Below are 24,914 nucleotides of genomic sequence, written 5' to 3' on the forward strand. Positions count from 1 at the left end.
CATTTTAGGGATGTCAGAAGAAGAAGAGAGAGATAAGGGAGCAGAAAATTTATTTGAATAAACTTCCCTAATCTAGGGAAGAAACAGAGCTCCAGATCCAGGACACACAGAGATGCCCCAAAAATCCAACCCAAGGAGGTCTACACAACGACATATAGTAACTAAAATGGCAAAAAAAGTAGCAATAAAATTTTAAAGCAGCAAGAGCAAAGAAGAAAGTTACATATAAGGGAAACCCCATTAGGCTATCAGTGGACTTTTCAGCAGAAAGTTTGCAGGCTAGAATGGAGTGGCATGATATTTTCAAAATGCTGAAAGGGAAAAAATCTGCAGCCATGAATACTCTTATCCATCAGGTCTGTCATTCAGAATAGGAGAGATAAAGAGTTTTCAGACAAAAACTAAGAGACTTCGTGACTGCTAAACCAGCCCTACAAGAGCTATTAATGGGAACTATTTGAGTGGAAAAGAAGTCCATAAGTGAGAGTATGAAAAGTGAACAACACAAAAGCAGTTAAAAAAAAAAAAAAACCTGTAAAAATCCAGGGATTCATAAAATAAAAGGGTGTAATACGATACCATATACCTAAAATGTGAAAGCCAGGGTAGTAAAGAACAAATTCAAATTTAAGTGACCATCAACTTAATATAGACTGCTGTATGCAGAAGATATTATACACAAACATAACGTAACCACAAATAAAAAACCAGTAATAGATATGCAAAAACGGAAAATAAGTATATTGAGGTACCTGATTAACTCAGTTGGATAAACATCTGTCTTTGGCTCAGTAAAGAAAGCCAACAAACCATGAAAGAGCAAGAGAAGAAAGGATCAAACAGAATCTGTAGAAACAGCCACAAAACAAGTAACAAAATGGCAATAAATACATATCTAGCAATAATTACTTTGAATATAAATGGATTAAATGCTCTAATCAAAAGACACGGGTGACAGACTGAATAAAAAAATAAGACCCATCTATATGGTCCCTACAAGAGATTATTTTAGACCAAAAGACACCTGTACATTGAAAGTGAGGAGATAGACATTTATCATGCAGATGGATGACAAAAGAAAGCCAGAATAGCAATACTTACATCAGACAAAATAGACTTGAAAATAAAGATGGTAACAAGAAGCAGAAACAAAAAAGGACACTTAAATATTAATAAAGGGGATCATCCAACAAGAGGATATAAAATTGCAGACATTTATGAACCCAACATGGGAGCACCCAAATACATAAAACAGTTAATAACAAACATAAAAGAAATAATAGTAATGCAATGCTAGTAAGGGACTCCAACACTCCACTTACATTGATGGACAGATCACCCAACCAGAAAATCAGTAAGAAAACAGTGGCTTTGAATGACACACTCGACCAGATGGATTTAACAGACATATTCAGAACATTCCATCCTTAAACATCAGAATGCACATTCTTTTCAAGTGCACACAGAATGTTTTACAGAATAGACACACATATTAGGCCACAAAACAAATCTCAACAAATTCAAAAAAATCAAAGTAGTACTATGTATCTTTTCTGACCACAGCTCTGTGAGACTAGAAATCATAAGAAAAATTCTGGAATGAGAACATATACATGGAGATTAAATAACAGGCTATTAAATAATGAATGAGTCAACTAAGAAATCAAGAAATAAAAAATTACATGGATGCAAATGAAAATGAAAACACAATGATCCAAAATCTTTGGAATGCAGCAAAAGAGATTATAAAAGTACCTAATGTAAAAAACAAGAAAAAAAACCCACCCAAACCCAGCAAAATAAAGGAAATAATAGGGATTAAAACAAATAAATGCTACAGAAATTTTAAAAACAAGAAATCCGTGAAACCAGGAGCTAGTTCTTTGAAAGGATCAGCAAAATTGATCAATCTCTAGCTGAACTCATTAAAAAAAGAAGAGTCCCTAAACAAAATTACTAATGAAAGAGGAGAAATAATAGCCAATACCATAGAAACACAACTGTAAAAGAATATTATGAAAACCTATATGCCAACAAATTGAACAACTTAGAAGAAGCAGATAAATTCCTAGAAACATATAGTCTACAAAAACTAAAATAGGAAGAAATAAAACCTTTGAGCAGACCAATCACCGGCAATGAAATTGAATCAGTAATCAAAAAACTAGCAACAAATAAAAGTCCAGGACTTAATGGCTTCACAGGTAAATTCTACCAAACATTGAAAGAAGAGTTAATACCCATTCTTCTTTATTACAAAACTACAAGAGGATGGAAAACCTCCAAATTTAGTCTATGAGGCCCTGATACCAAAACTAGATAAAGACAGCACAACAGAAGAGAACTACAGGCCAGTATCTCTCATGAATATAGATGGAGAAATCCTCAACAAAGTATTAGCCAACCCAACAACATATTTAAAAAACCATATACCACAACCAAGTGGGATTTATTCCTGGGTTGCAAATGTGGTTTAGTACTCACAAAACAATCAACATGATATGTCACAACAATAAGAGAAAGGATAAGAGCCATATGATCATTTTAGTAGACACAGAAAATGCATGTAATATGGTACAGCATCCATTTATGATAAAACTCTCAACAAAGTAGGCTGAGAGGGAATATACCTCAACCTAATAAAGTCTTTATTTGAAAAACTGACAGCCAATGTCATACACAATGGGGTATAAGTAGCTTTTCCCAAGGGTCAGGAACAAATATGTCCACTCTCACCACTTTTATTCAACATGATACTGGAAGTCCTAGCCACAGCAATTAGACAACATATGGAAATAAAAGGCATCAATATTCATAATGAAGAAATAAAATTTTCACTATTTGCAGATAACATACTATATACAGAAAACTCTGCAGACTTCATCAAAAAACTACTGGAATTGATAAATGAATTCATTGAAGTCACAGGACACAAAATCAATGTACAGAAATCTGTTGCATTCCTATACATTAATAATGAAGTAGCAGAAAGCAAAGCTAAGAATATAGTTATTTATAATTGCACTAAAAGCAGTAAAATCTAGAAATAAAGTGGTGAAAGACCTAAACTCTGAAAACTATAAAACACTGATGAAGGAAATTAAAGACAAAGCAAAGAATGGAAAGACATTCCATGCTCATGGATTGGAAAAACAGATATCGTTAAAATGTTTATATTACCCAAAGCAATCTACAGATTTAATGCAATCCCTATCAAAATGCCAACAAGCAGTTTTCACATAACTAAAACAATCCTAAAATTTGTATAGAACTGCAAAACTTCAAATAGCCAGAGCAATCTATAAAAAGAAAAATAAAACTGGAGGTACCACAATTCTAAATTTCAAGTTACATCACAAAGCAGTAGTAATTAAGACAGTATGGTATTTGTATAAAAATAGGTGGATACATGGACAGATTATGGATCAATGTGACAAGAGAAGAAAATCTAGAAATAAATCCACAATAATATGGTCAATTAATCTTTGACAAAGGAGGAATGAATATGCAGTGGGGAAAAACATACTATTTTCAGCAAATGGTGTTGGGAAAACTGGACAGCCACATGCAAAAGCATGAAGCCAGACAATTTTCTTATACCATACTGAAACCATAAAAATCCTTGAAAAGAACACAGGTGCTAATCTCCAACATCGGCCATTAGCAACATTTTCCTAGATGTGTCTCCTCAGGCAAGGGAAATAATAGCAAAAATAAACTATTGGGACATTATCAAAAACTTCCTGTGAAGTGAAGAAAGCAATCAACAGAACTAAAAGGCAACCTACTGAATGGGAGAAGATATTTGCAAATGATGTATCAGATAAAGGGTTAGCATCCAAAATATACAAAGAACTCTTACAGCTCCATATCCCAAAAACAATCCAATTAAAAATGGGCAAAATACATGAACAGACACTTCTCCAAAGAAAACATCCAGATGGCCAATAGACACATGAAAAGAAGCTCAACATCACTCTTATCAGGGAAATGCAAATCAAAACTACAATGAGATACCATGCTACACCTGTCAGAATGGCTAAAGTCAACACAAGAAATAACAGGTATTGGTGAGGATGTGGAGAAACAGGAACCCTCATACATTGTTGGAATGCAAACTTGTGCAGTCACTGTAGAAAACAGTATAGAGGTTCCTCAAAAAATTAGAAATAGAACTGTCATATGATCAAGGAATTGCTACTGGGTATTTACCCCCAAAATACAAAAACACTAATTCAAAGGGATACATGCACCCCTGTGTTTATGGCAGTATTATTTGCAATAGCCAAACTATGGAAGCAGCCCAAATGTCCATCAACAGATGAATGGATAAAGAAGATGTGAATAGTATTCAGCCCAAAAAGAATGAATCCTTGCCACTTACCACAACATGGATACAGCTAGAGAGTATAATGCAGAGAGAAGTAAGTTAGAGAAAGACAAAACCATATCTTATTCATATGTGGACTTTAAGAAACAAATGAGCAAAGGAAAAAAAATGTTCTCTTTTTTTTCCATGAGAGAACCAAGAAACAGATTCTTAACCACAGAGAACAAACTGATGGTTACCACAGGGGAGGTAAGGAGGTGGGAGAAAATGAGGATAGGGATTAAAGAATACCCTTATAAAGAATACCCTTATCATGATGAAAAATAAAAGGAACAGCCTTCCTCTACAAAGCAATAAACAGTTGAAAGACATACTGTTAGAGAAAATCCATTTGTAATAGCAACAATGAAGATTAAGTGCTCAAAAATAAACATAACATAAAATGCCCAAACCTTTTATGTGCTTGAAAGAAACTAAAGAAGACACGAACAATGAAAGATGTGTCGTCTCCTGTTCTTAAACAGGATGAACTCAGTAGTCATTCATTTTCCTTGAATTAACCTATAATATCATTGCAATCCCAGTAAAAATATTAAGCTATTTTATAAGAACAAATTGATACTAAAGTTCATATAGAAAAAATAACTATGTTGGAAAACACTGAAAATGAAAAAGTGAGTTGAAGGGTTAGGAACTAGCCTTATTAACATTAAAACATGCTATAGAAGTAGATCTTAAGCTCTGATCACAAAAGATAAAATTTGATCTATATCTCATCACACACAAAAATAAACTGCCAGTAGATTAAAGATGAGACCATTCATGTACTTGAAAACTGGGATGAATTCCTCTTTAACCTGGATCCAGAGAAAAGTTTTTTAACTAGGACACAAAATCCAGAGGCCATAAAAATATCGATACATTTCACTTCTTGTTTTTACAAAAAAAAAAAAAAAAATCCCATTGTAAAAATCGAAAGACAACTGACAAAGTAGAAGAAAATATTCACAACTTCTACCACAGAGAAAGAGCTAAAATCCCTGGTAGATAAAGAATTCTTAAAAATGTCAAGACTAAAATGCTAAAAAACCCAGGCTGAAGAATGTGGGAAAGATATGAACAAACAATTAACCAGAAGAGAGATTTTTATCTCTCTCAAAATGAAAAAGTGGTCAAACTCACTCAGAATCAGGAAGGCAAATTCAAAAATCTCAGATACTGTTTCTCACGTATAAGAATGACATATTTTAAATGACCACATACTTTGTTAAGTTACAGAGAGTTAGACTTGTCCAACATTGCTGATGAGAATTTAAATTGGTTCAGAACTTCATAGAGGGAAATTTACATATTTTTTTACCCCATCAGTCCCACTTCGAGGTAGATCTCACACAATAAAATACATATGTAAGAGATGGGAAACAACCTAAATACCCATATGTAAGCAAGTGGTTGAATAAACTATGGAATATTCACATAAAGGAGTACCATGTACCTATTCTTCAAATGAAAAATGTTATAAACTTACGGAAAGTACTTTTCAGGACATGCTGTTGAGTAGCAAAGCAAAGCACAAAAGATATCTAGGATACGCTATCCTTCAACTAAGGAGTAAATAATAGAATACACTGCTGTCCTTTCATTTATATAAAAAATAAATAGCAAAGATAAGCCAAAACCTAAAAAGATTGTTTATTATAGAGGGCAACTGGGAAAGAAGTGGAAAGGAGAAAAGAAAATAGGAGGGGCATGTCTGCATGTATCTTTCTGGATAGCTGTGACTTATGGAACCATAGAAGTGTTTCACATACCCCCAAAATATCAAAACAATTAAAGCCAATCAAGGTGTGAAGGGGAACACAAAATGGATTACAAGTCCTAACAATGGCTCTGTGTTTTTCACAATGATGTTACTGAAATTACTTTGTGTGTATAATAGAATTGAACAAATTGGTAAATGAATTTAGACCATGAGAACTGGGTTTCTTACTATTGTAGAAAGAAGTCATAATTAAGGGAAGAGGGAAGGCTAAAATATACCCTCCAATTTTGGATTGGAATTTGAGGTATTTGCATAAGCTCATGGTTACACACATAATACCGAAACATACATATGCATATACATATAAGTTAGTGTACATACATATATTTCCTACTTCTGTTCACTGAGACGATCTAGAAGTAATAACATCCCAGAAATAATGAGCAGACCTAGTGCCCAGGTCTTAGTCTGTGAGCATCATCTTCCAGTAAAAAGAAATAGCATTCCTCAGAGAAGTGGTTGATTACAGGTCTGGGTCAGAAAAAATGCAAAATAGCCTGCAGTATCTTATGATTCTAAAAACTAAGGATTTGCAGGAGCTTCTGATGGTCAAAGCTAGAACAACTTAGCAACAAAATAATGTCAATGTTGGATATTACCCATGGAATAAAATAAATATCTATGAGAGTAATAGTTTTTTGTTTTCACAAATTACCACAAGGCTTAAAACAACACACATACACTATCTCACAATTCCATGGCCAGGCATCCAAGCACAGCCTAGATAGGTCCTCTGCTCAGTGCCTCATAAGGCTGCAAAGTGTTAGATGGTCTGTCTTCTCATCTGGAGGCTAAACTAGGATGAATCTGCTTCCAATCTCTTTCAGATTGTTGGGAAAATTAATTTGAAAAATTAATTTCCTAGGGTTGTAGAAGTGAGGCTCTCAACTTCTGGAGGCTGCCTGTCCTTGCCATGTGGTTTGGTTCATATCACGGGAGCTTACTTCTTCAAGGCCATTGGAAGCACTGGTCTGCTCAGAGAAGCCTGGGTCCTCTTTGAAAGTCAGATCTACACAGCATCATCACTCTTTTGATTATCTCACAGCCAGCCCATTAGGAACTTTAATTATATCTGTAAAATGCCTCTAGCTTTGCCATGGAACATAATTTTAGGAGTGATATTTCATCACTTTTGTTATATTCTTTGGTTAAAGCAAAATCACAGATTTTGTCCTCAATCAAGAGATGGGGATTACACAAGGATGTGACTTGCTGGAAGTCGTCCTGTAGTGTGTCTTCTACAATGAGTTTTTATGGATAGAAAGAAATAGCCTTATAAATACATAAATGGGGAAGAAGAGGTAGTTCTTCCTCACAATAGATTTCCATTAATAGATGCAGAAGGAAAGAAAGAATAAAGAATCATTATTACAAACAGTACTATAATAAATGTTAGACAGCGGTCTGTAATGGATGCTGAAGTTAGTGCATGCAAGTTTGAGAGACACGGGATTTGCATAGTCTGAAATATCTTCCCTAAGATACAACTACAAAAGGCAAAATAGTAATTTTATATTGGAGGGACTTACTAGACACCGACCTTTACCAAGTAATCAGGGTAAACAGCACGAGAAATGAAGCCGATCAATGTCATGAACAGTATTCTCCCAAAACGTCAAGGTCATAAGACATAAGGAAAGACTAAGGGTCTTTTATAGACTGGAGACCAAGGAGAAATAGCTAAATGCAATGTGAGATCCTAGAATGGAAGAAAAACAATGGTGAATTTCAAGTAAGATCTTTAGTTAATAGTGTGGTACCATGTTAATGCTTCTGGATAATTCTATTATGGTTATATAAGATGTGAACACTAAGGGAGATGGGCTAAGGGATATATAGAAACTCAGTGTACTGCTTTTGTAACTTTTAAGTGTAAAATTAATTAAAAGTTTGTAATAAAAAAATCTTGGTAAAGACTTCTGAGAGTTTTAAGTTGGCAACAGTAGAAATTCAGGTGACAGGGACCCCTGGGTGGCTCCGCAGTTTAGCACCTGCCTTTGGCCCAAGGCCCAATCCTGGAGTCCTGGGATCAAGTCCCACATCGGGCTCCCTGCATGGAGCCTGCTTCTCCCTTTCCCTGTGTCTCTGCCTCTCTCTCTCTATGTCTATCATGAATAAATAAATAAAATAAAATAAAAAGAAATTCAGGTGACTTATTAATCCTTCATTTTTATTTTGTTGCACCAAGATTTTGCACAATATTGTGTACACGGTCATTGGAGAATAAATATGTAGCTGTAAAGTGGTGGGATTTATTCTAACTCAGCATGGTTTTTTCCAGTTGTAATGTTTTTTCCATTGTGTTTGCATCATAATAGACATAGACAAGGGGGAAATGGCTTTCTTTCAAAATTCTGCTTTAATGCTAAAGCCTTCCCATAAAGTTTGTTTGTTCACTATGCATGGCAATATTCTCCTTTAAAATAATTACCAAATTTTGTTTAAAAAGCTTTACTTAGAAAAAACATATGTCCTATAAAAATCTATGGTTTTGAGGGTATTTACTGAATTCATTTGGTTCAGGGAGCTCTGAGTTGTCTTCTTTATATGGACCATGGACACAAATCCTATGTTATATTTCTCAGACATATTTTCTGATTCATTGTCTACTATGACTGTGCTTCTACCTATACATACTGAGGATGAAGTTATTTCTTGGCAACTATGAAACGATTGGTGGAAAGATAGGGGGTAAAAGCACTTGGAGAACATAAAGCAGTTTGCTCTAATCTGTCTTTACCATGAAAAGGCTCTTGTTCATTTCTTTAAAGGATAGATTTAATAATAAATTTTCTCATTGCTGTAAAGGGGTGTTGTCTTAGGATTGCACCAGACAGGCAGTAGTGCTGCTTGGATATGGCAGTATTTTATGAATTCATGAGATGGTTTTCTTACGGCCTTTTTTATTTTTACTTGATATATTGTACATGAGAGCAGTGCCTTGGGCATGCATAGTGTAAGTAGTGGTGTCCTGTATTAACGTAGAATTACTGTTTGTTTTGCTGTCACGAGGCTCTGAATTTGGTCTGTCATACAGAAACAATCATTATAATGTAAGCACTTACTGTCTTAGCACAGCTGATTCCCCACTGACATTTTAAAAAGTCAGGATTTGGCTGCAGAGTGCTTTCCATTTCTAAATGGGCTGCAGATTGGGAGCCTAAGGGCGTTTCATAGGGAGCACATGACCCTGAGTAGACACAGCAACTTTTGTGTGTCCACTGCGAAGCTGATGATTAGTGCTTATCCTTGAAATTGTTTTCAGCCAGAATATTGGGTTTTTTTAACTTTACGTGTAATTATTTGGTGCTAACACTAATTTACTACAAATGTCTGGGAGTAAAATGAATGGCTGGATAGAGGCTGGACCCTTTTTCTCTGTGTTTGATACACTAGATGTGGCTATAACTTACGAGCTACTCTTGGTGGTTTCACAGCGCCACGTTTCTCAGCGTCTGTACATTCGGGTCTTAGTTTCACTGAGCATGAGGATGGCATTTGAACCCAGAAGCACTGAGAAACAAATTCAGAGGTTTTACATACATTCTCTTTTCTAAAAGTGAGAAGCTTAAACTCCCACAAACAATTTCAGGATTTTTTTTATCATTATATTTTAACAACTATGTGTATGTATTATCTAAATGGAAAATCATCTTCCTGCCTCTCTAGCTGTCACAGATACAACCTTTATTAGAATTAGTAATGAGTGACAGTCCTGAGAGACTCAGGGGACCCTGCTCCTCCTGGTCAGTAGTCAGGCTGCCTGGCCTAACAGATACCATTGGTTAGAAACATGAGAGGGTAGAAGTTCAGGGTAAATCACCAGACTCTGCAGCATGACCTTCACCAGGTGAACTGGTGGTAATCTTCAATACATGAGTTTCCTTCTCTACTCAGTTGTGATTCTTGCAGCAGTATACGGAACTGTAGAGAAGTAGGTCCTGTGATGTCAAAGCAGTTAGCTTGACCTAGCAATATCATAGACTGTGGTAACCCAAGGGCTATGTGGGGAGACCTGTATATGCTTGCACGTATGTGTGTGCACACCATGTAGATGTGTCTATTTGTATATTTTAGTCTTTCAGTTTATTTAAACAAAGGAGGAGATTAGAAGATAAAACAGCAGGATGTTCATGCCCTGAGAGCTAGCACCTTGAGGATTGTGCTAAATTCAACTGCCTTCTTCAATAATATCCTTAGTCAAAATGTATCTAAACCTCTGAACCCGAAAGTGAGTTGAGAACTCAGGTACTCTGGTGATTCTTAAGTTTAAAAATCCCTTCTCCTGCCTTCACATGACTCATTGTCTCCGTTTAATTGATAAAAATAAGAAGTATCTTTTCCCTTAATTCATATTCTCAGATTAAGAGCCATTAAATAACAAAGTTGTATTATTATGCTAATGAAGGGATTAAAGATTCCTGTCTCAGGGAGCTTACACTAAAGTTTGAAAAAACAACTTAGTACACGTTAAATAAATGGAATCAAATAGATGTTAATAGATGTTAATAGATGCTGTTGCTTTATTAGAAATAAAGATCAAAAGAGGTGCAGAATAATATGTCTCTCTTTAGTGCTAATATATGTTAGTGTTATAGTATGTTTTTTTAATTCTTTTTTAAAGATTTACTTATTTATTAGAGAGAGAGAGAGAGAGAGGCAGAGGGAGAAGCAGACTCCATGTGGGACTCGATCCCCGGTCTCCAGGATCACGCCCTGGACCGAAGTCGGCGCTAAATCTCTAAGCCACCAGGGCTACCCTATAGTATATTTTACATTTTTTTCATGGAGGTCATCTGTGTTTATGTTACATCTCTGATTAATTATAAAGATTCTTTTTAGAAATTGGTTGATATTTCTACATTGAATAAATATTACCAACGAAAACTTGTTGGCCATTATGCATGCCTGGCCACTTAGAAACTAGTTTAAACTCAGGAGGGGGAGTTCAGTTTACTAGTCTTAGATTTTGTTAAATGCATTAAAACATATGTCAGATTTCTGCTGCTAATTTATTTGTGAGTTTGGGAACTCCTTCAGCAAGAAATGAAACTTCTCAGGGGGTCATTTGCTGAAAATGATTATCTATGTTTCTTCCTCATTTTACCAGAAAGGGGCAATATAGCATGCGATATCTTTTTCTATATGGGGCCATTCCTTTGGTAATCATTAAGATTTATAAATGAAACTGTGTCTTGATTTTACACAATTGCAATATTAACGTAGAGGGTTCCCCATCCCCACTTCCCTTCCTGTTTTACAGGCAGTCAGATGCCTCCTCAGCCACCTGGGAGCCAGTCAGAATCCAGTTCCCATCCTGCCTTGAGCCAGTCACCAATGCCACAGGAAAGAGGTTAGTCTTCAGTTCCTATCTTCTATATCTTTGTGTTTTCAGTATGTAAGGCTTATATGAATTTGGTCACCTGTGCGTCTCCTTATAGATGATTCTTAAAGGATACTCTGTTTCTTCATCAGATGAACAAAATAAAAACATACATACAACCACAAATATGGAAAAGAAGGATGCTTTCTTGCAGATTAGGTGACGTTTTACCAAACGTAGTTCAAGACCCAATGAGTATAAATGTCCACATAGCACCATGAAGCATAGTTTATACATGACTGTAGCCTGACAATTGATCTAGCTGTGTAAAAGTGACTATTAATGATGCAACTTGGATATTCGTCCTAATGAAGTAAAATGTTAGAGTGTGTGTATGTTTAAGCATTTTGATTAATAATTTATCCCAGGATACTTAAACAGTAAAGATTTAAACACATAGTAAGACCTTGTATTATATCATTATAATCTCTTAGAACCTAGAGCCAACCTGAGAGATTGTAGAGTCCACAATCTGAGGACCAGAGAGGTTCCATAGGACTTTCTCATTCTCAGAGGCTAGTCAGTGCCAGAGCCAGAAGAAAGAAGGCTTTCTTTTCCTGAAGCCCGTGAACATGTAGATTGTCCCACATCTGTCCGCTTTGATCTTCAGCTCATTCGGGCATGTTGACCCCACATATTATTGCCTTGGTTGAGACCTTTGGCCTTCCTTTGTTTAACTCTGTCTACTTCTCTCCTTCTGTAGTGAAGCTACTTTTATTGGTGGTGATTTAATTCAGAATAGTGTGGACCAGGGTTTACACGCCTACTGCACCACCTGGTGCTGTGCCAAGGGACCTCCCACTTCCCGTGACTGGAGGCTCACCCATCCCGCCCGGGGAGCATGCCACTTTCAGTCTTCCTCCCCCATGCTCACCCAGAAGACAGAAGTGCTGGCTTGGTAGCTGCTATTTAAAGGTTCCCAACTCCTCATGTTTATAATTATTCCTGTATGAGTTGTACAGATGACGATTTGCTTCTCATTAGAATTATAAGATTTTAGTTATTTCATGTTTAATAACTCAGCACCTCGTTATTTAGAAAGTAATGCCAATAAAAAGATGGGTTAGCCCTAGCTACATATCATTTGTGTTGAAATGAATGTTTAGTAGGAATAAAATGAGATTTTTATTTTCTAATATCTCTACATATTTAACTCTATGTATTATACTTTAATATATAGCTAGCACATTAATTCCTTTATTGAAATACTACAAATATGTCTTAATAATGGGATAGTTAATGGTTTTCAAACTTCAGAGTATATGAGAATTACCTGGAGAACGGTTAAAAGAGATTTCTGGGCCACATCCCCAGATTTCTGACTCAGTAGGGCTTGTGGTAGGCCGCTTAAAATCTGCATTTTGGACAAGTTCCCAGCTATTGCTGATCCTGCTGATCAGAGGACTCTACTTTGAGAACCACTGCCTTATAAAGATACTATAATATGTTCTTATAATTGTGTGGTCTGTACATCTTTTTCTCTAAACTTTCCACCGTAACCCCCTATGAACCAGTCTGGTACCGTACATCCTTTTTCTGTATTAACTCGTTGGGCTTCTGGTCATCTAGAAGACAGTTCAAAGTTCATGGAGAGCATACTAGCACCATACAGGGAGGAATTCTCTCCAAACTCCTTGGGCTACATTGTGTTGCTGGGTCAGGGAAGTGGAAAAAATAAAGGATCAGAGTAATTGTCTTGCACTGAAAACCTGCTCAGGCCAGACCCAGAACTAAGATGAAGAAACTATTTGTCATTCCTTTAATCCTCACTATAACCCTGTAACACCATTCCCATCAGTAGAGTCCTGCTTCTTAGGCAAGCATTCAAGGGCAAGAGGTTCCTTATTTGGAAACCCTGCAATTCTAATCTTTATTGCTAAGAACCTTTAAAAGAGAGAAACCTCTCCTAGATCTTCCAGCAGCATGTCCCCCAACCTCTTCCAACTGATACATGTTTAAGAAATTTGAAAATGTAGAAAGCCAAATGTGAACGACAATGACACGATGAGGAAGCATAGCTAAATTAAACTTTTAACTTAAACAGGGGTGCCTGGGTGGTGCAGTCTGTTAAGCATCCAGTTCTTGGTTTTGGCTCAGGTCATGATCTCAGATCTTCTGAGATCAAGCCCTGTGTCAGGCTTCATGCTCAGCATGGAGTCCTCCCTCTCTGCTGCCCCTTTCTTACTCTTTAAAATAAATAAATCTTTTTTAAAAAACTTTCAAACAAATACATTGGTAAACAAAATCTAGAGTTTTCTTCTGATGTCACTGTATAAAAACCATGATATAAATATGTGTGGGGTTTTTTTCCCCTCTAAAAACCCTCATGATAGGTAGTGTGGTTTTAGTAACTTGTAATGGATACATAACAATCTGGGTAGTTACAATGACCATTTCCTTCAGATAGCAAATACACATTTTATAATTTGCTTAATCTGAATTGATTTTTATGAACATGTTTCCCAAACTTTCTCTGAAAGCCTGCTAAAGATGTTATGTGTGTCCCTTTGTGTGCCTTTTGTTGGTTGGACAGCCCCCTAAGCAAGAAAACCTAGTATTTCCAAAGAGCTGGTAAACGATACTGTTGCACGTGCATGACTTAAATTTTCTCCAGAATTGGATAGCAAGGATTTTTTTAATGGCTTTGTTATTTGTTAAAATCTAGAAAGAAATGTTCGTTCTTAATGATACTTGATCAGGTGTTTCAGTGGCAAATGACACAATCATTACAATGCTTTGATAGAATATAACATTTTTCTTGTCTGATGATAAAACAGACATCATCATTGGGTGTGTACCAACAGAATTTACAGTGCAAAGTAGATTTGAGAAAACACTTCCTGGAAAATTCCCGTGTTGTCTCCCATGTATTGAAAAATAATTTATATCTTTACATTTGATATATTCCCTCACCCCTCTTGAGGTAAGTGAGAAAGGAAGCAGAGAGGGGAAAAAGTATATTGGTGAGTTCATATTTTCTTCTTCTTCTTCTTCTTCTTTTTTAAAGATTTGATTTATTTATTCTTGAGAGACAGAGAGAGACCGAGAGAGGCAGAGACACAGGCAGAGGGAGGAGCAGGCTCCATGCTGGGAGCCCAACGTGGGACGTGATCCCAGGTCTCCAGGATCAGGCTCTGGGCTGAAGGCAGACACTAAACCACTGAGCCACCCAGGCTGCCCCATATCTTCTTTAAAAAAATTTTTTTCTCAAAAAAAAATTAAAAATTAAAAAAAAATTCTCTCAGAAACTGTGGACCTTGATAGATAAGAACATAGCTTCTATACTGCTAAGTACCAAAATAACCAAGTTGAGCAATTCCTTTATGCTTAACTTCGTTTTAACAAGTAAAATAGGAGAGTAAGTTTCCAGTTACACACATCTTCTTTAATGTATCTACAGGGGATAGGTTTTCTTTAATAGCAGAAAATCTAGAAAGACACTTGCCTGGAGGTAATTGCACAAAGAGATGCAGCCTGCTTCTATTTGGAGGTGTGGTTTTCTGGATATTTCCCAGAGTCCTTAGGTAAGACAGCAGTACCAAGAACTCTACCTTGAAGCCTGGCTCCCTGTAAACTCAGGAAGCTGAACTCTTGCCCTGCTATTATTCCTTCCCACTTGGTTCTGGGATTCCTGTTCAGGAAGAATGTGTATTAATAAATTATATACTCTGTTAAGAATTTTGCAAACATGAAGCTGTCCTGGGATCTGAACCATACTGGAATTTGCAAGGCCATGTCTTCTTCCCAAAATTGGGTGCAGAGTTGGTATGCTGCCCAGATACTTGGTAGCCCAGCAGCGCCCTCTGCTCTGACCTGGTAGTTCTGGGATCAAGTTTGTCTAAGGCCATCGATCACAAATCCATTTCCATACATCGTATGTAGGCAAACATAACTTTCTGCAGTTTTCTATTTTCTATCCATAAAAGGTATATATGCAAGTAAATGTGGATATGTCCATTGCCCCCAGGTACAAAAAGAAGGGAAACATTTAGATATTTATTGGCTCTTTACTCTCCTGTAGTGTCTCTAATACTCTCATCTGGTCTCCCATACAGCACCTCAGTTAGTATCTCCTGTTTACACTTCGTGTGGTGCTAAAACTTCCTACTAGCCGAATAAAGAAAAAGTTCAAATTCTTTGCTTCATTACTGAGATAAGTTTAAAAGAAGAAAGGTCAAAACTTCAGTTTAATATTCTGTAACACCTTCGCCACTGGTTTTTATCGTAAATTTTCTTTCTGTAGTCCTCATATAACAACATGAAGAATTGCTATTAAAGCCCTTCACCAAAAAATCCAGCAGTATAAATTATGCGACCTAAGGCATTAGAGGAAGCATCCAGATAATGCTAAAATACTAAAATAAATGTTAGGAGAAAATTCTAGCTAACAAGTTTAGGTTACTTTTATGCTTCTTGTATAATCTTCACCTTATATATCCTAAAATTGGAGAAGAGCAGTAGGAAATAGCTTCTTAATGTGTTGCCCTGTTTTCCACAAGGGCTTGGAGGGACTATCTACTCAGTCATCTGAGTAGATAAATAAGTATAATTATTATTAACATTAAAATGATTGCATTTTTAACCCCCGTAAAATGTTAAGCTTAATGAAACTAGCAAATGCCCTTCTAGTTATTGGATTAGCAATTAGGTGAAAACGTTTCAAGAAGGCTTATTTATTTGGACAGATGTAGAGAGGTCAGAATTAATTTTTTGAAAACCTTTTAATTGAATTCCCTTTTAATTTTCACAGTGGTGTCTAGTTAAATATTCATAGTAATGCTGGTGGTTTTCTGAAGGCCTGAACTAGATCTGGATTCTCAGAATCGACGTAGGTGATTTAACCCTTTTCATCTGGGGTGCCAGCAGGGACTTCCTAGTGTAATCCCATAGTATTTGAATAATTAGAAGGCAGTAATGAGGATTTAATTAGTCCTTGAGATATGTTGAAAGCAGAACCACGACGAACTTTCCCTTTTGGACATGGATTGCAAGCAGAGTTGACGCTTTTGCAGGACTGTGATGTGCTAGGAAATGTATTCTGTCGCTGGAGGCGGTTCTTTGGCACCATTCCGTGACCATCAGATCTGCATGGAAGGTATCCTGGGTGAAATCTTCCAGAATTACTGAATAGCACCCTCCCCCTCCCATGCGCCTTCATTCTTGTCCACCTACACGACAACCTTTTTTCTCTCTTCGTTTGCTGTTTAAACAGAGTTGTAGTCCAAGTGCATGGACTTACTATACCTGATGCAGAATTGGCTTTCACTGTTCCCAGTGATAGCAGATGAGACAAGCTAGACAAGTGGTGGGTATACTCTGTAGTAAACAGGGACAATAGATGAGGAGAAAATGACAAAATTTTGCCTTTTTATACACCTGAGGTATCTGATCCAGCTAAACACCATTCCTGCCCTGTGTGTCTAAAGAGTCACAAAATTCCTATCTTTGGAATCTGATTTTCATAGTGATATTTATCAGTAACTCTATGTTTATGAATATTAATAGTGCCATTATCCAGAAAAAGTGTGTAGCACAGAAGTGGGGTGGGACATTTAGATGTTCTTCTTGTGTGCCTACCTTAGAAAGGTCAATCAGAATTTATGTACTTCACCCATATGAGGTTTCACATGTACCTAATTTTGTGTAGATTGAATAGGATATACTATTCTTTATTTCTTCTTTATTAAAGAAGATAAAAATATTAAAGAAGATAAAAATATCTTCTTTATTCTCCTATTTTTTTCTTCTGTCATTAATCCCAAATATTAACTGTCTTGGTATAATTTTATTCTCACTCCCTAGTGGTATATTTTACCTTCTCTAAAGTCCAAATAGAGTCCCTCATCAAATTTCTAGGCACATTCTATTTGCTCAGGGCACATCTTTCTCTTACTTTTTAATGCCAAGGGCAAGAAAAGAGATCTCTTAAAAATAAATCGAGTGTCTTACTATAAATTAGACTGAGCTCTTGAGGGCCAGAACTGAATCTTGTTTATACTCTGTATCCCTGTGTCTACAACAGAGCCTCATGTATAATAGATGTTCAACAAAGATTGAGCTGGACAGCAGAAAATAATTCAGCCTTCACATCAATTCAGAAGTCTCAGATGGTTTCAGAGCACAGAACAGCCAAAGAACAAAATATTCCTTGTTCTTAAATTAAGAAAGATTACCATATTAGTATTCTCATACTTTTACCATGATAGGTTATTTGCTGTGGTGTAGGGTGGGGTGTTTCCCTCTCTTAAAACATGGTGGGCATTTTGATCTTGCACCAGATGAAAGATACCATTTCTGCTCCCCATCCTTCCCAGACATATTTCTCTAACTATACAGACATGACATCAGGCTAAGTTGAGTCCTCGCACCTGGAGCCTGGCAATAAATGAGTTGTCCAGAGGCCACCCCCGACCCTACCCTAACCAGGATCCTTATTTCTTAGGAATATTTAGATGGAAATAAGTCAAAATTTTGAAAAAAATTTTTAGTACAGCTAGCTGGTTTCATGGCAATATTTACATCACAGTTAGGGTTGAAATAATGTTTTTTAAGATCTTAATTGCTCTAACTTCTTAATTGTCAAGAACAGATTAACAAGTTATATCTCAAAAATGGAGACCACCAAGATAATTGTTAAGAGTTGGAAGTAGCATTGAAGTTTTTTTTCTTCTGTTTTTGCAGACCACAGAAACTATTTTGTTCCCCTTTATTTTGAATTCTCAGTTTTAAGTATTACAAATCTGCACATTCTGAAATGTTTTCATAGGGTATGTTGGTTGTCAGAAAATATTCTTACTCGACCTTTCTAATTACTCTTGTATATAAAGGTGTTCTTACCATTTGTGAGCATGCCAAACATAGAACGGTGCTGCTTTTCAGCAGGAGGCTATTATCAAAAAGAGAAAATTTATCACTTTCCAAATATATTGCTGTGTAAGTCTAGCTATCAACCTGTTAAAGCATTAGTGAGCGGCTGCCCCCACCCCCAGATGCAATTAATTCAGCCTCAGCTCTTAATTGAGGGCCCCTTTTTTATAATCTGCAACAGATGAAAATAAAGTCAAATGGGAGGTCATATACAAGAGAGAGTATCCAGGAAGCTGTTTGTAATTTCCTCAGCCTGCAAGCTCTGCCTCTGGGCTGGATGGTGGACCCAGCCAAAGCTAGCCTAGTGAAGGAAATAACAGCATAGGACTTGTATCAAGGTTATTGTTCCATTCCTCTTAAGTCCGCTATCTAGAGATGTGTTCACCAAAAATCTGGGGAAACAAATATCACATACAATAAAAGTCGATTATATTCACTGAGGAATCATCAGTCTAAATTTTAGAATATTTTAAAAGATGCATAGTTTTGTCACTCTTGCTATATGCAATAATTTCTTTGAATTGCCGATTAAAGCTTGCTTTTAATAGTTAAACCTCATTTGTAATTGGCTCATTATTCTTCCCTGAAAGTACTTGAGAACATCTGGATTTTAGGTAAATTCCACATTGTGTGTTACATGCACTTATTTATAATAACGTTTTTCTCCTGTGCCTTATGGATCTGTACCTCAGGGAAAGACCCCTGTCCACCTGGTTTCCCAAGCCATAAAGCTACAAGGCATCCTTGACTCTCCCATCTGCCCCACACTGGGACTCTACCCACTGGACTCTACCCCCACAGTGTGTCCTATGCCTTCCTCTTGCTGCTCTCCTGGCACCGCCCTACTCCAGGCCCCCAGGAACATTCAGCAGCCTCCCAGCTACTCTTCCAGTTTCGGCTCTGTTCCCTTCCAGTCCTCTTTCCATGCCGAATGTAGACTGGTCTTTCCAGGAGGCTAGTTAGATTATGTGATTCCCTGCAGCTCAGGAGCTCCTCTTTGCCTTGGAGGAAGGCTGCACTGGGCTATTTGGTTCCGAGGCTCTTCCTTATCCCATGCCAACCTCCCTTTCTGACCTTACCTCTCATCACCTTGCTGCCTCTCATCTCCAGACAACCGAACCTCCTCTAGGATCTTTACATAAACTTTTCTTTCCATCATTTTTTGCCACCCACACCTCAGCTCCAACCCCACCCTGATATGGAGCCTCCTTGCCCATCTTTCCTGATCCTTCAGGCCCTCTATAGCCTGGCACCTGGTAGGTCTTCGAGTCCATATTTGCTGCATGAACAAATGAAGGATTACCCTCCAGCCAGGCACCTTCCCAGTGCACCTGGCAGTGCTCAGGACCCATTGCCGGGATTATTGGGAACAGAGCTCTGTGACTGTGAGGACTACATGGCCTTGTTCAGTCTCCTAATTGCAGTGTTCATGTAATACATGCTTTTTCTCATTTTAATCTTCAGGGAGTTTAGAACCAAAAACCTGGGTTTAGGTGCAGGCTTTATCACCAGCTAGTTTTGTGACCTTGGACAATTAAATCTCTGCTTCCTCATAGGTAAAGTGAGGATCAGTGCCCCTTGGATTTGTTGCATGGATCAAATGCAACCTTGTGTCTGAAGGTTATAAGTTGGGAAGCCCAGGGCACCTGGGTGGCTCAGTTGGTTGAGGTCATAATCTCAGGGTCCTGAGATTGGGCTCTGCCGTGGGCATGGAGCCTGCTTAAGATTCTCTCTCTCCCTCTCCCTCTGTCCCTCTTTGCTTCTTCCAGCACATAGTAACACACATAAAATTGTCTTTGCTTTCTGCATCAAAGCTGACTTTTGTAGCTAACACTCAAAAGATTTGTGTAAGGAAAGGCTGGATATTTTGCCCCATCTACCATCTGGGCAATCAGTCTGATCCTTCCCCAGACCCTAATTTGCCCAGTGATAGATGTCAGTAGCTGAGAGGGTTCTGTGGGGGTGGATGGGGAGAACTTGGATGCTCAAGTCTGTGCCTCTGAATATAGGGCGCCACAGTAGCAGGGAAGGAAGCGGGAGCAGCTCTGCCAGTTAACCTGATCGCACAGCTGGGAAAGCACCAGGAGGCCTGGGTTACAGCCTTGAACGGGTCATTAGTTTCTGTCTTCCCCAAAGCAGTTCATGTTGTGAAGAGAAGCAAGCAGGCAAATAAACACTGGAGATATTAAAATGTAACAAGAATATTCTTTAAAATCTATTTTTCTCCCCAAATGGGAATCTGACACCTATTTGCGATGAGAAATCACTCTGTCTTTATAGTCGGAAGACTCTGCTAAGGTGGTACAGCGTGTGACCATTATTTCACACATGTGGGGAAACATCTTTTATTGAACTGGCTTGAAGAAACAAGGCAGCTCTGTGAATTTTTAACAGATGCCAACGTGAAAACAAATTGTCCATGTGCCAGAGGAAAAACGTGCTTTGCTTTTTGGTGGCTCATAGAACCTTGGGTGTTTTCCTGGTGTCCTGACAGTGCCGGAGCTTTCTGCCAGTTGAAGAGGCACCTCTGATGAAGAAATCACATTTTTGTAAAATTGTGTCTCTGTTCTCTTGCTTTCCTGCATTTGCCTGGGCACTCTTGCTCTTTCTTTACCGTTTTCTCTTTCATGGGTAGGATGAACCTTGGTTTGGGCTTTATGTTTGACCCTGTGTTTCCTTTTTTTTTTTTTTTTAAGATTTTATTTATTCATGAGAGACACACACACAGAGAGAGAGAGGCAAAGACACAGGCAGAGGGAGAAGCAGGCTCCATGCAGGGAGCCTGATGTGGGACTCGATCCTGGGACTCCAGGACCACGCCCTGGACTGAAGGCAGGCACTAAACCACTGAGCCACTCAGGGATCCCCTGACTCTGTGTTTTCCAGCAGGATGTAAAGTCTCATACTTAATGCTATTGAATTTGTTGTGCTGCCTGAAGAGGGAAAGGATGTACATGTGGAGGTTTAGATCCATGTCAAAATGCCTTCCAATTTAATATCCTGAAATTTCCCATTTTTGCCCTACTATTTCCTTGACTTTGTTTCTAAATCGTTTTGTACACCCTTCAGCTTAGGTATGCATTTCCATGAGTTGGCCCTTTACTCATCAGTGACTGTTCCAGAGCTAGGACAACCTGCCATTGCATGTTTGGATCCATGAAGCTTCCCACTCTATTTTCCTCCCTATCGTCTTCCCCAGATATGCCTTCTGGCCACTTTACTTTTTATATTAAATATAATTTCATTCTATTTTTGAGAGTTTTTGAAGTCCTTCTAAAGATATCCCCGTCTTGTCCAATGAAGAGTTTTTCCTCATTCCTACTGCATAATAAATATCCTGTATTCATTTTGTCTCTTATATGGAAAATGCAATTTATTTATAATGGTTGCGTAAATCAGTTTAACTTTTTTTTGATATCCTAAGGTTTAGATAGTAACACTGGACCTTTCCTAAAAAAATTTCTTTTTTCCAAGTAAGAGAATTATGTAACATTTTTTCTAAAAGAAGGAAAAATATCCACTTAATAAACCACAAATAGTACAGTGCTGAAAAAAATATTTGAAAGGTCCGAAAAACTCATTTAATCTAATAATAATATAAAGAAACATTTTATAAATGCTAATTCTCTATTAGACCAATTTTCTAAGATAGCAATGAGGGGATTTTTTTTTTTAATTGAGAAAGGAAAAATGTGTCTCTTAGTCTCTAATATTGGTCTCTATTATAAAGACCAGGATCATTTTTCCTAGACTTAACATTACTTAACACTGCCATGTAATAAGAATGGATTGTTTGCCTTGGAATTTTCCATTGATACTAATATAAATATTTGTAGAAGAATGACTCTAAAGAAAACAATCCTTAATGTGGAGACTGATTGATTCCAGGTAATATTCTGACAATCCTCCCTTCCTTCCCATCTTTGGCTATTGATTGGATACATAGAATATAGCATTCAAAAAATTATCAAATTGGAATTAAATAAACAAAATATGCCTTTAGAATAAATGTTAGGGTGAGTTATTAGCATGTTACTAGGTGATAGAAACAAGCCTGGCTAAGATCAGAGTTTTCTCATGTGAGCTCCAGGGCTCCATGGCAGGGCCTGAGCCAAAGAGCAAGGAGGACTCCCTTCTGGCCCAAAGTCTTAGGTGTTCTTCCTTGTAAGTAGAAAGATCATTGTCTTCTTTAACCAACCCCCTTATCCCATATCCCCTGTGCAAAACCTAATGGGTTATTCATCCATTGCATAAATGTTTATTAAGCGAGGCACTGGTCATAGGTGCTTATAAACCAGAGGTCAACAAAAGTCAAGATTCCTGCCCTTTACCTTGAGAGTCAATTCAGGAATTCACTTGACAGGAATCCTAGTATTTCTCTGTCTCTCTGTGTCTCTCTCTCGTTTCAGTGGGCAGACTCTGGGGAATCTGCCAAATCAGGAAGGATGTACGCGGAATCAATGCTGCTCAGAGCTCATCAGTACTGTAGATCCTGGTTGAGTGGCCTGAAACTGACAAGCTTCACTTTCCTGAGCCAAATAACATGGCCAGCCAATTATTTCTGGAACTAGCGCTCTGGAAAAGGGCAGTGCTTTCTGGATAGTCAACTGGGTGAGGAAAGCTACCTATCAGCTATAACTGGCTCTGTTGGAGGAGGTGTAGAGCAAGGCAGGCCCAGCATGACAACACAGTGTGTGCTACCTGGGGAAGGGCATCAGGATGTTTGCCAGGAGGCTCACTGGGTATGACATTTGTCACCTCAGTGAATTCACCACGGTCCAAGGACTTGCGGCACTTTTTGGCTTCACTGTGATGTATGGTTTGTAGAGGAGCCTGGCAAAGGGAAGCTAGTTTGGAAACTTGGAGTCATTCAGACAGGAAATAAATGGTGGGTTGTCTTAAAAATAATATGAATAATAACAGCTATCACTTATTGAACCTCTGCTCTGTGTGCCGGCACTGAGCTGCGTGTTGCTCATAACATTTTCTCATTTAATCTTAGGATGTAGGCTCACTTGTCATCCAAATGTCGCAGAAAAGGAAACAGGCTTAACTCTTACCTAACTGGCCTAGAGTCCCCTAACTGTAAGTGTCGACGCCATAGTTTGATTTTGCGGTGACAGCGGAGATGGACAAAGTGGCTACATTTGGCAAGCATTGATAAAGGGGACAGAAACAACCATGCTTTCTACTTGTTGGGCTTTTAGCCATCAGCTGTTCCCTCCTTGAAAAACTGTCTTCCTTTCCCTGGAAACAGTTCTCCAAATACACTATGAATTGAGGAGCCAGCCCACCACATTTATTAAGGTTTTTTTGTAAAGTAAACGGACTCTAAACGAACATGTTTTCTTATTCATTAAAAACCTACATTCGGATCCAGTTCTGTGCCCGGCCCCTTGTGTGGTTCCAAGGAGACAGATGCGGAGAGACTTTGCAAGCCGCGGCACCCCGGTTTGGGGCAGAAACGGGCACACCAGCTGGTAATGGTGGTGGTGTGCTAACTGCTCTGTGCCCACTGACGTGCATGGTGCTTTCCGAGCTATGCAAGTGCCTGCTCTTGGGAAGGCCAAGGAGTGCCAAGGAGGGGGCAAGAAGGGTGGGGGTCCGTAGGTTATGTGGAGACAAATGGCTTCGTGGGCACACTGAAAGCAGCATACTCAGTAGAGAACACAATCTAGGATTTTGTTTTCACACTCTGCCTCCCATTCATGAGGCTTTGTTATTTGAAAAAAAAAATTTTTTTTAAGATTTTATTTATTTATTCATGAGAGACACACAAGAGAGGCAGAGGCATAGGAAGAAGCAGGCTCCCTATGGGGAGCCTGATGCAGAACTCAATCCCAGGACCCTCGGATCACGACCTGAGCCAAAGGCAGGCTCAATGGTTGAGCCACCTAAGGACCCCTGAAAAAAGAATTTTTAATATCAGACTGCATTTCACACAATAAGGGTGGAAATTGTTTGGTGAGGCAGTATAGACATGAAACTGCCTGTGAGTATATAAACATATGCTCACATACACATGTTGGATTGTGGTATAACATATATTTCTTCAGTATGGATTGTGATTAAAAATGTTTTACTACTTTGTGAGCCTCCATATCTTCATAGTTGTTTTGCAGCTTAAATGAGCTAATGAAAAACAAAGCTATTAGCATGTAATGTATGTTCTTTAAATGTCAACTATTATTGACAGTGAGTGGCACATTGTCTGGAACACGAGAGGTAGTCCATAAATATTTATTAAGTGAATGAACATGCCAAGACTTGCCAGTCTAAAGCAACCCAGTACCTACCAGTACCTAAGAGGAGAAAAGTGTCTGATTTTCTCCAAGTGGGGGCTCCGTGATGGAGCTGGAGAAATGGGTCAGGCCAAATTTGGAAAGACCTGGACTAAGTTTGGACTTCATTCTGTTCAGCAATCAAGAGTTACGAGCTAGTCTTTCAGTAAACACAATGGACCTGTCCCTAGAGAGATGAGGAAGGATAGGATTCAGAGTGGGATTCTGAGC

The 24,914-nt window shown here is 38.0% G+C and overlaps 1 protein-coding gene across 1 annotated transcript in view; it reads left to right on the forward strand.

Annotated features, from left to right (window-relative positions):
• ARID1B (AT-rich interaction domain 1B) overlaps positions 1 to 24,914 on the forward strand; it is a 434,326-nt gene that overhangs the window by 328,152 nt on the left and 81,260 nt on the right. The window contains 1 exon segment of the mRNA XM_055311882.1: positions 11,416 to 11,505. Coding sequence (XP_055167857.1) covers positions 11,416 to 11,505 — 90 coding nt within the window.

The sequence above is a fragment of the Nyctereutes procyonoides genome, unplaced genomic scaffold (genome assembly GCF_905146905.1).
Source record: "Nyctereutes procyonoides isolate TBG_1078 unplaced genomic scaffold, NYPRO_anot_genome, whole genome shotgun sequence".
Taxonomy (NCBI): domain Eukaryota; kingdom Metazoa; phylum Chordata; class Mammalia; order Carnivora; family Canidae; genus Nyctereutes; species Nyctereutes procyonoides.